Source organism: Panulirus ornatus, chromosome 43 (assembly GCF_036320965.1).
Source record: "Panulirus ornatus isolate Po-2019 chromosome 43, ASM3632096v1, whole genome shotgun sequence".
NCBI lineage: Eukaryota > Metazoa > Arthropoda > Malacostraca > Decapoda > Palinuridae > Panulirus > Panulirus ornatus.
The window spans coordinates 4834069-4849870 of NC_092266.1; the positions used below are offsets into that span (position 1 = coordinate 4834069).

Sequence of the window (15802 nt, forward strand, 5' to 3'; positions counted from 1 at the left end):
CTGGCCTCCACCTACACCTAGATATGTATGTACACTTCACCCATACAATCACTGAGATGCTTTTTCTATTGATATCCAGACAATAATCTTTCTTTTCATAAAAGAAATAACATTTATTGAATTGTAACAAACTTACCTAAATCTTCAACATTATCAACGTCACGAGCAGGTTTCTCAACTAATTGGATTATGGAAATATCAAGCAAATCTACGTGGATCCGCACCCGAAGCTGGTGGAAAGAGACATTCGCCCCAACCTTGCACTTAAGTCTTTCACGACAGAATCTTGTTCATCACAAATTTCTGCAAACTGATCATAAAATCTGTCGCCTTTCTCTGGTGTTTGTCCTACTGTTATTTTCTTACGAAGCTCATCTTTAATCTATGTAAAATGAAATCGACATTCCCATTGGGTACATTTTATTCATCACAAGATTAAGATGATCTTTAACAAAGGCCAAACATTACCGCCTACATTATTTACCATGTTTTTATTAAAAATTATACCTTGAAATTGCGTATCAGGCAAAGAAGTCTATCTATTTTATATCAAACCAAGATTCAGAAATAACAATCACATAATATCTTCTACAGATGCTTTCTCAGACTCTGACATTTAGTTACGTATCCTCCAAACATTAACAATATCTAAAATACTTTATGTCATGAACCAATGACAGTAAAACAATGCACAGTTCAATATTAGTATTAGGTGCAGCGACAAGTGTAACACTGCAAACTGTTGCCACTCGTTACCACCACACATAAATATTAAGGTTTTCTACACAGTCTAATGGCAATAAACAGACAACTTACCTACAGTGAGCTTATTTTAGGGAAAAGTCACTTTCCTTCAGGAGTTTCGTCACATTTGCTTGCAGCCAGTAACCTGAGCTCTCCTGGCTTAATGTTGAGGCTCTACATGTACTGTACTGTACGTCTGTACTTACCACCATGTATAGTTAATTTTCAATGAAAATAACATGTGTCCTGCTGTTGCTTTCATATGGAGATGCAAGTGAAATGACATACTTAGCAGGCAAGTAAAAAAAAGAGAAAAGATTGATTAAAAGGTAATTATTTTCTTCGACAACATATCACTAATACAATAATCACGGTAAATCAACAATTTCTTTTAAAAATTATTGATATTTCTATAGTGGGAATTTTTACAAATCAAGTAATCTCTTGCACGGTTTACTGAGGCCATAATGTTTGAATATGATCAAAAGGTTGTGGACATAAAGTTACATAAGTCGCAGACACCCACCAGAGATGATCATATGTGAGCAAGAGGGTGACACCTGTGTTACTATAAACCAGACCTGGGAGTGAGGCAGTGTGCCTCCCACACACTAGACCAGGCACTGGGCTGCTGTATTCTACACTCATCATGGATGGTACAAGATAATGAATTTCCCATAAGCCAAGCATAATGTCCTCCAACATCAAGACTGGCAACGTGTCTCTGTAAACCAGACCTGCAGAGAAGCTTGGCTATTGTGTCACTACACAACAGGCTTAGCACTGTGGTACTGTGTCACTAGACACTGCACCTGGCACAAGGGTCCTGTGGCACCACACATACACTAAATCTGTGGTAGTGTCTCACCACACACCACACCTGTCACGAGGGTCCTGTACCACCATACCACACCTACACTAACACTGGGGTACTGATGTCACCAGACACCTCACCGTAGTGAAGGAAGGTCTTGTAGGTCGGCAATGAGGGTGAGTAGTGTACGTAGGTGGTGAAGGAAGGTAGTGTTGGCACTTGAGCGCTGTACCACCACACCTACACCGACACTGGGGTACTGTGTTACCAGACACTCACAAGGCACTAGGACGGTGTAACACCACACTTACACAGACACTGGGGTAATATGTCACCAGCACTGTACCTGGCACTAGGTCACTGTACAACTACACCTTCACTGATACTGGGGTACGGTGTCAACAGTCACTGCACTAGCACTAAGGTACTTTACCACCACATCAACACTGACACTGGGGTACTGTCACCAGATACCCACATAGCACTAGGACGGTGTTACACCACACCTACACAGACACTGGGGCGCTGTCTCACCACACACCACATCTGACACTAAGACATTTTATCTCACACTCACCAGTATTGCACTGGCACTGAGGTACTCTGTTCCTCACATACCAGACCTGGCAGGTAGTACTATGTCCCACACACCGCAAGCTTGTACCGGGATGAGGATACTGTGATAAGAGTTCCGTATCTCTGCTTGGGCATGGCGTTCCTTCACACATCACATCTCACACATAGGTATTGTGTCCCTCACACACCAGACGTAGCACTGGGGAACTGTTCCTGCACACCACACCTGGAGCTGGGATCCTGTTTTCCCACATCCTGAAAAATAATGAATATAACTCTCAGCACTGGTAGGCTTCCTGTAGATCTTAAAGGATAACTAATCAAAATACCTAATTATCACCACATTAAGGAAGGGTGATTTGCCTTTGTGTTTCCATTTAGTCTTAAACTTGATGGTGGGATGAATCGTAATTCATTAAAGAAAACATCATGATCTTGGTAAGATGGCCATAAGAACCACGCATCGTCAACGTATCTTAACCATATTTTTGGACTGTTACTAACGGAAGTTTGGATCTCAATCTCATAGTATAAATCGAATTTCTTTCAATAAGAATCAGCCTCAGTATCTTGGAAAACGTTATTGTCAACAAAGTTTTATTAAGTCAATGAAAGTTTTTGAGGGTAGGGGCATCTCAGCTACGTTAAAGGAAAAAGAATCTCGCCATATAATGTAAATAATAGATTAGATTTTGCTAAGAGGGCTAGGATCATTTATTTGCCTGATCATGAACTTCTTAGATTTAAGATCAATTTCTCTTTACCAAAGTCTATATTGATGAAACCATTTCTTACTTAACCCTAAAACACTATTGTCAATAATGAGGAATGGTTTTACTTTCCTCGGGTCCAACAGACACAGAGGAGAAAAAGGTCTCATTAAGATTTACTAAACAAATTACATGGACTTAAGCTTTAATTTACCTTATTGAAATATACGAGTAAAGAGAACAAATATAGGAGTAGTTATTGTGTATAATGCAAAAAGATAAAAGATACGAGAAATGAAAAGAGAGAAGTAGAGAGAATTTTTACGTGTGTGTGTGTGTGTGTGTGTGTGTGTGTGTGTGTGTGTGTGTGTGTGTGTGTGTGTGTATTTTTTGGGTCTGCCATTACATGTTAGTCAGATCAACAATTGCACGTACTTCAGGTGGAGTGAGCGAGGATGTTAAGCCGCGGCAACAATGTATTAAAGTGTGTAATAAGGCTAGTAGTATGTTTGGGTTCATTAATGGGACTGTTAGCAATGAAACTCCTAGAGTATTATTACAACATTATCTTGAATTGGTGAGACTCACATTTGAATCATGCCGTTTAGTTTTGGGCTCCATACTATACAGTTAATAATGATTATTAGAGAGAGAGAGAGAGAGAGAGAGAGAGAGAGAGAGAGAGAGAGAGAGAGAGAGAGAGAGAGAGAGAGAGAGAGAGAGAGAGAGAGAGAGAGAGAGAGCAATGTTATCTCACAGAAATACTAGTATAATACCAAAGATGAAACAATATCATTTGTTTATCAGTGTGTGGTGTCATCTGTTTGTCGCCTGACCTCCACCGTGGGGTCCTCTGTGATCTTGGGAAAGATGGGTGTGACGTCATGGGTCGCTCCACTACACGCGGGTCGTGGCCGGTTCTTCTCACCACATGAGATCTGGGATGCGTTCAACTACCTTGCGTTTTACTATACTGCTTTTTCGGGAGAAACATTTAGGACATTCTGAAGATAAGCATGGTTTCTACCCTGTGTGAACTCTCCGATGTCTTCCTTAATCACCTCTTCATGAAAATTGTTTTTGACATTCTGAACACCGGTATGGCTTCTCGCCAGTGTGAACTCTCAGGTGTCTGACTAAGGCACTTTTACCAGAGTGAGTTTCTTGACATTCTGAACACTATTATGGTTCCTCGCTTGTGTAACCTCTCGATGTGTCACTGAAGTACTTATAGCAGAAAAGGTTTTTTGATATTCTTTTTACTTGTTTGGCTTCTCGGCTGTGTGAACTGTCAGACGTTTTAGTAAAACGTCTGACAGTTATAGAATTGTTTTTGACATTCTCAACATTGGTATGGCTTCTAGCCTATGTGAAGTCTCAGGTGTGTCACTAAATTACTTTTCCAAGAAAAAGTTTTTTGACATTCTGCACATTGGTATGGCTTTTCACCTGTGTGAACTCTCAGGTGTCTCACTAAACTGCTTTTCTCAGAAAAAGTTTCTTGACATTCTGCACATTGGTATGGCTTCTCGCCTGTGTGAACTCTCTGGTGTGTCACTAAATGACTTTTCTGAGAAAAAGTTTTTTGACATTCTGCACATTGGTATGGCTTCTCACCTGTGTGAACTCTCAGGTGTCTCACTAAACTGCTTTTCTCAGAAAAAGTTTCTTGACATTCTGAACATTGGTATGGCTTCTCGCCTGTGTGAGATCTCAGATGTGTCACTAAATTACTTTTCCGAGAAAAAGTTTTTTGACATTCTGAACATTGGTATGGCTTTTCGCCCGTGTGAACTCTCAGGTGTGTCACTAAATTACTTTTCTGAGAAAAAGTTTCTTGACATTCTAAACATTGGTATGGCTTCTCGCCTGTGTGAACTCTCAGGTGTATCACTAATTTTCTTTTCTGAGAAAAAGTTTTTTGACATTCTGAACATTGGTATGGCTTCTCGCCCGTGTGAACTCTCCGGTGTGTTACTAAATTACTTTTGTGAGAAAAAGTTTCTTGACATTCTGAACATTGGTATGGCTTCTCGCCCGTGTGAACTCTCAGGTGTCTCACTAAACTACTTTTCTGAGAAAAGCTTTTTTGACATTCTGTACATCGATATGGCTTCTCGCCTGTGTGAACTCTCAGGTGTGTCACTAACCGACTTTTAGAAGAAAAATTTTTTTGACATTCTGAACATTGGTATGGGTTCTCACCAGTATGGATTCTCAAGTGTGTCTTTAAATCGCATTTTTTAGAAAAACACTTTTGACACTCTGAACACTGATATTGCTTTTGTCCAATGTGAACTTTCATCTGCAACCCTAAGTTGTTCTTACGGGAGAAGGTACTCTGGTATTCTTTACACTGATATGTCTTCTCAAACGTATGTAATTTCATGTGCCTATGAAGATAAACATGTTTCGTAAAGCTTTTCTGACACTCAGGACATTTGAAGGGTTTTTTCTTTTGTGTTTATGACCTTCTGTCTCCTGTTGTCAAAACTGTTTGAGGAGGTTTCGCTGCACGGAGAATATGTCCCTGGTTGTCCCTCTATGCTGCAGTCTTCTGTATCACCATAACACGTTTATAACACAGTGCAGCTCACCCTGTCAGTCCGCAACTGCCGTCCGTGACACCATGAGATGCTTTGCGAGTGAACACCAGAGAGAGACTGACCTTGGCTAGAGTGTGGGATATAAAGGCAACTCACTCTCCACTCTACGTTGCCTCCAGTCCATTTCTCTCGTGCTTTTTTCTACCTTTTTTATCATCCATCATCCAACATCTCTCGACCGTTAGGCTTGAACAATTTCTACCCCAGCTTCCCCACCCCATTCAGGAAAATTACTTCCTGAGGAGCGGAGGCTTGGTGTGGACCTGTTCTCACCTAACGGGGTTGAGACCCTCACATTCTTACCACTCCCGCCGAGCCTCCTGGGTTACCCTGTGATAGTGCAGGGTCCTCCCTGGAGTGGGGTTGTGGTCCCTCACCTACGTTTCCTCGGCATTAGGACATTGATGCCATCATGCCTCCTGACATTCGTTTAAAATTGATTAAAACCGAAAGTCCCCCAACCCCCACTTTACACGTTCGAATTACTAACGATTGTATTTAAGACCACTGAGGTCCGTCCCAGTAGGGTTATTCAATCCCGTACTAATAAATATCTATATAAAATAAATTTAAGCACGGATAGCGATCCAGATGAGATCCTATCCAAGCTTACGACCTCCCCCTTCATGCATCGATAGTGCTAATAATATTGATGCATCTATCTTGTCCCTTAACCCCATAGAGATAACTGAAGCCATAAATCAAGAAAACAGTGACATTAATGTCATCAACGTTTTCAAACTGAACACTTCAAGATCACTTAAAACACAATGCTCTAACTCGACTGAGACACATCGCCTACGCTCCCGGGGAATCTTGTTTCCCATGATCTCAGTGCTTGCCAAATACCACAAACCCGACCAGTACCTCGATATACAAGGTTTTAAATGTCTACAATACGGACACGAGACTAAGAGCTGCAAAGCTCAGCGCCAGACATGCAGTCAATGTGCGGAAATTGATCACGGTTTTCGTGAGTGTAAGGCTCAGGCAGCAACCTGTGTTAATTTTAAAGGTCAACACGTTGCTGTATCTGGGCAATACCCACGAAAGTATGAGCAACTCCGCTCGGCGCGACAATCTCTCAAAACCTCCAGCTCGTCCCCTTCTACAAACCCTCACCTCTACGCAGCAGTTGCTGCTGCACCGCCTTCTGCCACCCAAGCTTCTCTTATCTCAACCACAAACTCCTCCGACCTCCTCACTCTACAAGGAAGGATGCATGCGTGCTACCTCAAAGCACTGTTCTTGAGCAAGGAAGACAAGTCTGAATTTGTCAGGATTTTCGACTTGCTGCCAGCACACATCAACCTGCCCAATGTACTTACTCCACCCGAACTCCTCACCTCCCCCGCCAACAGCCATCCTTCCCAGGCTCCTGTCACACGTCTCCCTGACCCCTAACGCAAATATGTCCCAGGATACTTCCAGTAACACTTCAAACTCTCCCCCAGCAACACAACCTGTCACCCTCCCAATACCTCCCCCGCACACCCTAACACAACTCCATCCACCACCCCTCAACCCAACACCAACAACCAATCCATTTCTCCACTTACCAGTTCCTCTTCCACACTCACCATCACAACTTCCGCTCCCCCCCTACACCGTCCCTCCCGAACCTCCACTTCCCAATCCCTCCCCTCTTTCCCCCGTCCTTCCCAAACACCTCCCCTCCTCTCGCACCTAACCCTCCCAGAGGAGCCACAGAACCTGACCCAGCCGACTCACCAGACAACCTACCTGCTTACAACGTCGACATTCGACTCGTCGACAATGACTCTCCCCCTCCCTAACCCCTCCCAGGAAGTTGCCGACCCAAGACCAGACAAACCTCCACGAAGTTCACATGAAGACCCTCAACGGAATGCCAGTGGCTGTCATCGACCACAGAATTAAAAGAACGATAAACTTCCCAAAATCGTAAAATGCTTAAAATCTTGCAGTTTAATGTACTCATCTACCACAATGGCCGTCATCTGGTTGCCACTCTCCTCGAAGAGAAAAGACCCGATGTTTTGATAATTAACAGCACATGTATCACTAATGGGTGTAGAATTAGACACTACGGATATACATCCCGACAGTCTTCAGACGGTAGACACGAGGGAGTCGCCATTCTTACACGCAATACTGTCGAACACGAATAATAACCACTTCATGGCATCTCGAACACTTTCTAGCAGTAAACACAACACATGGCTTCATTATCTTCTACACTACATACTCTCGACCCAACACTAACATTCCACTTCACGATCTTTGGACGGTATTCAATCACACTCATATCCCAGTCTACCTTGTAGCTGACCTCAACGCCCAACACAGAAACTTCCACCACAACAGAAACAATACTCACGGTGATGACCTATTCGCTTTATGCTCCTTCAAACATCTCAACTTCCTAGGACCTTTTTTCCATACCATCTTCACTGGCCCAGGAGGAAAGGGCAGACCCGACCTTGTCTTCTCCAACAGAGCCAGTAATTATCTTCATTACTTTTTGTCTCCAGGACCACTGTGTGTTTGCGTCAACATCCTTCTCTTTCTTCACCTCTCATCTAACCCTATCCCCGTCCCACCACCCTCACACTACCACTACAAAAAAAGCAGACTAGCGCAACTTCAAAGACATTCTTTCTAATTGCACTTACATCACAAACTATGAAAATCACCCAATAACACTAAGACACACAGAAATAGAATATATACACCAAACAATCACACACGCAGCTCACGCATCTGTCCCAAAATCGCCATTTACCACAAGATACACCTTTCCATCTCCCAAAACAACAAGACTCCTCTCGTACTACCGTCGACGGTTTGAGCATTATAGACTTCGATTGGGTCTCGTACGGCGGGACCTCACCTCCCTACGAAACCACGCACTCAACAGCCTCAAAGAAGACCACAATAGACACTAGAAATCTCTAATCACCACAGCAGGAGAACACCGAATCAGATCCCCTCAGGAGTTTTAGAGCCGAATCCTAAAACTCAAAGGAATACCCAAAAGAGATTTAATGGACTAAATGATAACACTCAACATCATAACCCATAAGACATCACCAACATCTTACAAAAATACTGGGAGGGTATCTTTCACCCACATCCCCCACATCCTCTGGCGTACGAAAGCACTCAAATTGTCACAAAGCATATACAAAACTGACCCAGTCACTTTTACCCAGAACAAATCATACACCTGCAATTTCTTTTGGACAACCACCTACTCACAACTCCCATAAGAACGAGCGAGGTCATATTCCTCCCACTGAAATCCCCCACCGTAGCCCCAGGTATCTCAGGCATTGGTTACCAACTACTTACCCACCTCCCTGACAACACTATCAGTGCCATAACCTCCCTCTTCAACGCAGCACTATCCTCAGGCTAAATCCCAGCGAATTTCAAAACAGCAACGACCACCATGATACCTAAGACCAATAAATCAAAGAGAGTCCAAATTAACTAAAGACCCATTAGCTTACTTGGATCCATCTGGAAGACATTTGAAAGAATCTTAAACAACAGACTAAGACAACACCTAACAAACAACAACCTACTCTCACACAAACAATTTGGCTTTCTACATCACTCCACACAAGATGAACTTAACATAATCACCAACTACATAAAAATCAACACGCGGACATACAAAAGATGTTAAGAAAACCTTTGACAACGTTTGGCATGATGGCTTGAGGTACAAACTAAGCACCCAATGTCAATTCTCACGACCCACCATTAGACTTCTTTCTAATAATCTTAGCAACAGAAAAACCCGAATGAAATGCAGCAATTCTTACTCAAACTACTTCCCCCTCAACGCTGTAGTACCTCAAGGCCACGTGCTTGCCCCCACTCTTTACACACTACTCAAATGATCTTCCCAATCCTACACACTCGGACTCCATCATTCTCCAATACGCAGATGACGCTACCCAACTGATTAGAGCCAGAACCCTCGCACACTTAAACATTAGAACTCGAGAGGAAACTGACCACGTAATTCAATCCACTGACAGCACGTCAACCCCGGTATACCACATCGATCCAATTCACTCTATTCCTTGCCCTTCTTTCACCCTCCTGCATGTTCAGGCCCCGATCACACAAAATCTTTTTCACTACATCTTTCCACCTCCAATTTGGTCTCCCACTTCTCCTCGTTCCCTCCACCTCCGACACATATATCCTCTTTATCAATCTTTCCTCACTCATTCTCTCCATGTGCCCAAACCATTTCAAAACACCCTCCTCTGCTCTCTCAACCACGCTCTTTTTATTTCCACACATCTCTCTTACCATTACGTTGCTTACTCGATCAAACCACCTCACACCACACATTGTCCTAAAGCATCTCATTTCCAGCACATCCACCCTCCTGCGCACAACTATATCAATATATATATATATATCAATATATATATATATATATATATATATATATATATATATATATATATATATATATATATATATATATATATATATATATATATATATATATATATATATATATATATATATATATATATATATATATATATATATATATATATATATATATATATATATATATATATATATATATATATATATATATATATATATATATATATATATATATTTATATATATATATATATATATATATATATATATATATATATATATATATATATATATATATATATATATATATATATATATATATATATATATATATATATATATATATATATATATATATATATATATATATATATACTCTCACCACCCTCTTCACCCTGTTGGGGTGAAGAGGGTGGTGAGAGTAAGTGAGCTTGGGAAGGAGACTTGGGTGAGGAAGTACCAGGAGAGACTGAGTACAGAATGGAAAAAGGTGAGAACAATGGAAGTAAGGGGAGTAGGGGAGGAATGGGATGTATTTAGGGAATCAGTGATGGAGTGCGCAAAAGATGCTTGTGGCATGAGAAGAGTGGGAGGTGGGTTGATTAGAAAGGGTAGTGAGTGGTGGGATGAAGAAGTAAGATTATTAGTGAAAGAGAAGAGAGAGGCATTTGGACGATTTTTGCAGGGAAAAAATGAAATTGAGTGGGAGATGTATTTAAGAAAGAGACAGGAGGTCAAGAGAAAAGTGCAAGAGGTGAAAAAGAGGGCAAATGAGAGTTGGGGTGAGAAAGTTTCATTAAATTTTAGGGAGAATAAAAAGATGTTCTGGAAGGAGGTAAATAAAGTGCGTAAGACAAGGGAGCAAATGGGAGCTTCAGTGAAGGGCGCAAATGGGGAGGTGATACCAAGTAGTGGTGATGTGAGAAAGAGATGGAGTGAGTATTTTGAAGGTTTGTTGAATGTGTTTGATGATAGAGTGGCAGATATAGGGTTTTTTGGTCGAGGTGGTGTGCAAAGTGAGAGGGTTAGGGAAAATGAGTTGGTAAACAGAGAAGAGGTAGTAAAAGCTTTGTGGAAGATGAAAGCCGGCAAGGCAGCAGGTTTGGATGGTATTGCAGTGGAATTTATTAAAAAAGGGGGTGACTGTATTGTTGACTGGTTGGTAAGGTTATTTAATGTAAGTATGACTCACGGTGAGGTGCCTGAGGATTGGCGGAATGCGTGCATAGTGCCATTGTACAAAGGCAAAGGGGATAAGAGTGAGTGCTCAAATTACAGAGGTATAAGTTTCTTGAGTATTTCTGGTAAATTATATGGGAGGGTATTGATTGAGAGGGTGAAGGCATGTACAGAGCATCAGATTGGGGAAGAGCAGTGTGGTTTCAGAACTGGTAGAGGATGTGTGGATCAGGTGTTTGCTTTGAAGAATGTATGTGAGAAATACTTAGAAAAGCAAATGGATTTGTATGTAGCATTTATGGATCTGGAGAACGCATATGATAGAGTTGATAGAGATGCTCTGTGGAAGGTATTAAGAATATATGGTGTGGGAGGCAAGTTGTTAGAAGCAGTGAAAAGTTTTTATCGAGGATGTAAGGCATGTGTACGTGTAGGAAGAGAGGAAAGTGATTGGTTCTCAGTGAATGTAGGTTTGCGGCAGGGGTGTGTGATGTCTCCATGGTTGTTTAATTTGTTTATGGATGGGGTTGTTAGGGAGGTGAATGCAAGAGTTTTGGAAAGAGGGGCAAGTATGAAGTCTGTTGTGGATGAGAGAGCTTGGGAAGTGAGTCAGTTGTTGTTCGCTGATGAGAGAGCGCTGGTGGCTGATTCATGTGAGAAACTGCAGAAGCTGGTGACTGAGTTTGGTAAAGTGTGTGAAAGAAGAAAGTTAAGAGTAAATGTGAATAAGAGCAAGGTTATTAGGTACAGTAGGGTTGAGGGTCAAGTCAATTGGGAGGTGAGTTTGAATGGAGAAAAACTGGAGGAAGTGAAGTGTTTTAGATATCTGGGAGTGGATCTGGCAGCGGATGGAACCATGGAAGCGGAAGTGGATCATAGGGTGGGGGAGGGGGCGAAAATTCTGGGAGCCTTGATGAATGTGTGGAAGTCGAGAACATTATCTCGGGAAGCAAAAATGGGTATGTTTGAAGGAATAGTGGTTCCAACAATGTTGTATAGTTGCGAGGCGTGGGCTATGGATAGAGTTGTGCGCAGGAGGATGGATGTGCTGGAAATGAGATGTTTGAGGACAATGTGTGGTGTGAGGTGGTTTGATCGAGTAAGTAACGTAAGGGTAAGAGAGATGTGTGGAAATAAAAAGAGCGTGGTTGAGAGAGCAGAAGAGGGTGTTTTGAAATGGTTTGGGCACATGGAGAGAATGAGTGAGGAAAGATTGACCAAGAGGATATATGTGTCGGAGGTGGAGGGAACGAGGAGAAGAGGGAGACCAAATTGGAGGTTTAAAGATGGAGTGAAAACGATTTTGTGTGATCGGGGCCTAAACATGCAGGAGGGTGAAAGAAGGGCAAGGAATAGAGTGAATTGGAGCGATGTGGTATACCGGGGTTGACGTGCTGTCAGTGGATTGAATCGGGGCATGTGAAGCGTCTGGGGTAAACCATGGAAAGCTGTGTAGGTATGTATATTTGCGTGTGTGGACGTATGTATATACATGTGTATGGGGGTGGGTTGGGCCATTTCTTTCGTTTGTTTCCTTGCGCTAACTCGCAAACGCGGGAGACAGCGACAAAGCAAAAAAAGAAAAAAAAAAAAAAAAATATATATATATATATATATATATATATATATATATATATATATATATATATATATATATATATATATATATATATATATATATATATATATATATATATATATATATATATATATATGTTTAATTTGTTTGTGGATGGGGTTGTTAGGGAGGTGAATGCAAGAGTTTTGGAAAGAGGGGCAAATATGAAGTCAGTTGTGGATGAGAGAGCTTGGGAAGTGAGTCAGTTGTTGTTCGCTGATGATACAGCGCTGGTGGCTGATTCATGTGAGAAACTGCAGAAGCTGGTGACTGAGTTTGGTAAAGTGTGTGAAAGAAGAAAATTAAGAGTAAATGTGAATAAGAGCAAGTTAGGTACAGTAGGGTTGAAGGTCAAGTCAAGTGGGAGGGAAGTTTGAATGGAGAAAAACTGGAGGAAGTAAAGTGTTTTAGATATCTGTGAGTGGATCTGGCAGCGGATGGAACCATCGAAGCGGAAGTGGATCATATTGTGGGGGAGGGGCGAAAATCCTGGGAGCCTTGAAGAATGTGTGGAAGGCGAGAGCATTATCTCGGAAAGCAAAAATGGGTATGTTTAAAGGAATAGTGGTTCCAACAATGTTGTATGGTTGCGAGGCGTGGGCTATGGATAGAGTTGTGCGCAGGAGGGTGAATGTGCTGGAAATGAGATGTTTGAGGACATATTGTGGTGTGAGGTGGTTTGATCGAGTAAGTAACGTAAGGGTAAGAGAGATGTGTGGAAATAAAAAGAGTGTGGTTGAGAGAGCAGAAGAGGGTGTTTTGAAATGGTTTGGGCACATGGAGAGAATGAGTGAGGAAAGATTGACCAAGAGGATATATGTGTCGGAGGTGGACGGAACGAGGAGAAGTGGGAGACCAAATTGGAGGTGGAAAGATGGAGTGAAAAAGATTTTGAGTGATCGGAGCCTGAACATACAGGAGGGTGAAAGGAGGGCAAGGAATAGAGTGAATTGGATCAATGTGGTATACCGGGGTTGACGTGCTGTCAGTGGATTGAATTCAGGGCATATGAAGCGTCTGGGGTAAACCATGGAAAGCTGTGTAGGTATGTATATTTGCGTTTGTGGACGTGTATGTATATACATGTGTATGGGGGTGGGTTGGGCCATTTCTTTCGTCTGTTTCCTTGAGCTACCTCGCAAACGCGGGAGACAGCGGCAAAAAAAAAAAAAAAAAAAATATATATATATATATATATAATATATATATATATAATATATATATAATATATATATATATATATATATATATATATATATATATATTAATTTTTTGGGGGTTTTAGGGAGGTGATCAAATTGGAAGGGCAATGAAGTCGTTGGATGAGAGAGCTTGGAAGTGGTCAGTTGTTGCGCTATGAAAGCGGGCTGATTCATGTGAAACTCAGAAGCTGGTGACTCAGTTTGTAAAGTGTTGAAAGAAGAATTAAGAGTAAATGTGAATAAGAGCAAGTTAGGTACGTAGGTAGGTCAAGTCAATGGAGGAGTTTGAATGGAGAAAACTGAGAAGTAAGTGTTTTAGATATCTGGAGTGGATCTGGCAGCGATGGAACATGAAGCGGAGTGGATCATATGTGGGGGAGGGCGAAAATCTGGAGCCTGAGAATGTTGGAAGCAGACATTACTCGGAAGCAAAAATGGGTATGTTAAGGAATAGTGGTTCCAACAATGTTTATGTTGCGAGCGTGGCTTGGATAGAGTTGTGCGCAGAGGGTGATGTGCTGGAAATGAATGTTTGAGGACAATGTGGTGAGGTGTTTGATCGAGTAATAACGTAAGGTAAGGAGATGTGTGGAAATAAAAAGAGGTGTTGAGAGAGCAAAAGGTTTTTGAAGGTTTGGCACATGAGAGAATGAGTGAGGAAAGATTGACCAAGAGATATATGTGTGGAGGTGGAGGAACGAGAGAAGGGGAGACAAATGAGGGGAAAGATGGAGTGAAAAAGATTTGGTGATCGGCCTGACATCAGGAGGTGAAAGGAGGCAAGGAATAGAGAATTGGATCATTGGTATACCGGTTGACGTGCTGTCAGTGGATGAATCAGCATGAAGCGTCTGGGTAAACCATGGAAAGTGTGTAGTAGTATTGCGTGTGTGGAGATGTTAATGTGTATGGGGTTGGCCTTCTTCTCTGTTTCCTTGGCTACCTCGCAAGGGAGACAGCGCAAAAAAAAAAAAAAAATATATAATAATATATAATATATATATAATTATATTATTATATATAAATAATATATATTTATATATTTTTTTTTTTTACTTTGCGGTCCCGCGTTTGCGAGGTAGCGCAAGGAAACAAGAAAGAAATGGCCCAACCCCCCCCCCCCCATACACATGTATACATCGTCCCACACGAAATATACATACCGACACAGCTTCCATGTTTCCCCAGACCTTCCATCCCTTATTCAATCCACTGACAGCACGTCAACCCCGGTATACCACATCGCTCCAATTCACTCTATTCCTTGCCCTCCTTTCACCTTCCTGCATGTTCAGGCCCCGATCACACAAAATCTTTTTCACACCATCTTTCCACCTCCAATTTGGTCTCCCTCTTCTTCTTGCTCCCTCCACCTGCGACACATATATCCTCTTGGTCAATCTTTCCTCACTCATCCTCTCCATGTGCCCAAACCACTTCAAAACACCCTCTTCTGCTTTCTCAACCACGCTCTTTTTATTTCCACACATCTCTCTTACCCTTACGTTACTCACTCGATCGAACCACCTCACACCACACATTGTCCTCAAACATCTCATTTCCAGCACATCCATCCTCCTGCGCACAACTCTATCCATAGCCCACGCCTCGCAACCATACAACATTGTTGGAACCACTATTCCTTCAAACATACCCACTTTTGCTTTCCGAGATAATGTTCTCGACTTCCACACATTCTTCAAGGCCCCCAGAATTTTCGCCCCCTCCCTCACCCTATGATCCACTTCCGCTTCCATGGTTCCATCCGCTGCCAGATCCACTCCCAGATATCTAAAACACTTCACTTCCTCCAGTTTTTCTCCATTCAAACTCACCTCCCAATTGACTTGACCCTCAACCCTACTGTACCTAATAACCTTGCTCTTATTCACATTTACTCTTAACTTTCTTCTTCCACACACTTTACCAAACTCAGTCACCAGCTTCTGCAGT

The 15802-nt window shown here is 41.8% G+C and overlaps 1 protein-coding gene across 2 annotated transcripts; it reads right to left on the reverse strand.

Annotated features, from left to right (window-relative positions):
• Window positions 1-403: 403 nt before the first annotated feature.
• On the reverse strand, window positions 404-5513 carry LOC139762290 (uncharacterized). 2 transcript variants are annotated; one of them, XM_071686875.1, is made up of 2 exons: window positions 3681-5513; window positions 404-2389 (listed from the first exon to the last, which is right to left on the reverse strand). In XM_071686875.1, exon 1 carries the CDS (start codon window positions 5231-5233, stop codon window positions 4205-4207), a length of 1029 nt encoding a protein of 342 aa, XP_071542976.1. In that variant the 5' UTR covers window positions 5234-5513; the 3' UTR covers window positions 404-2389; window positions 3681-4204. The 2 variants fall into 2 exon arrangements, with proteins under 2 accessions (XP_071542976.1, XP_071542977.1); XM_071686876.1 differs by having other exon boundaries at window positions 3621-5513.
• Between the last annotated feature and the right edge of the window lie 10289 nt (window positions 5514-15802).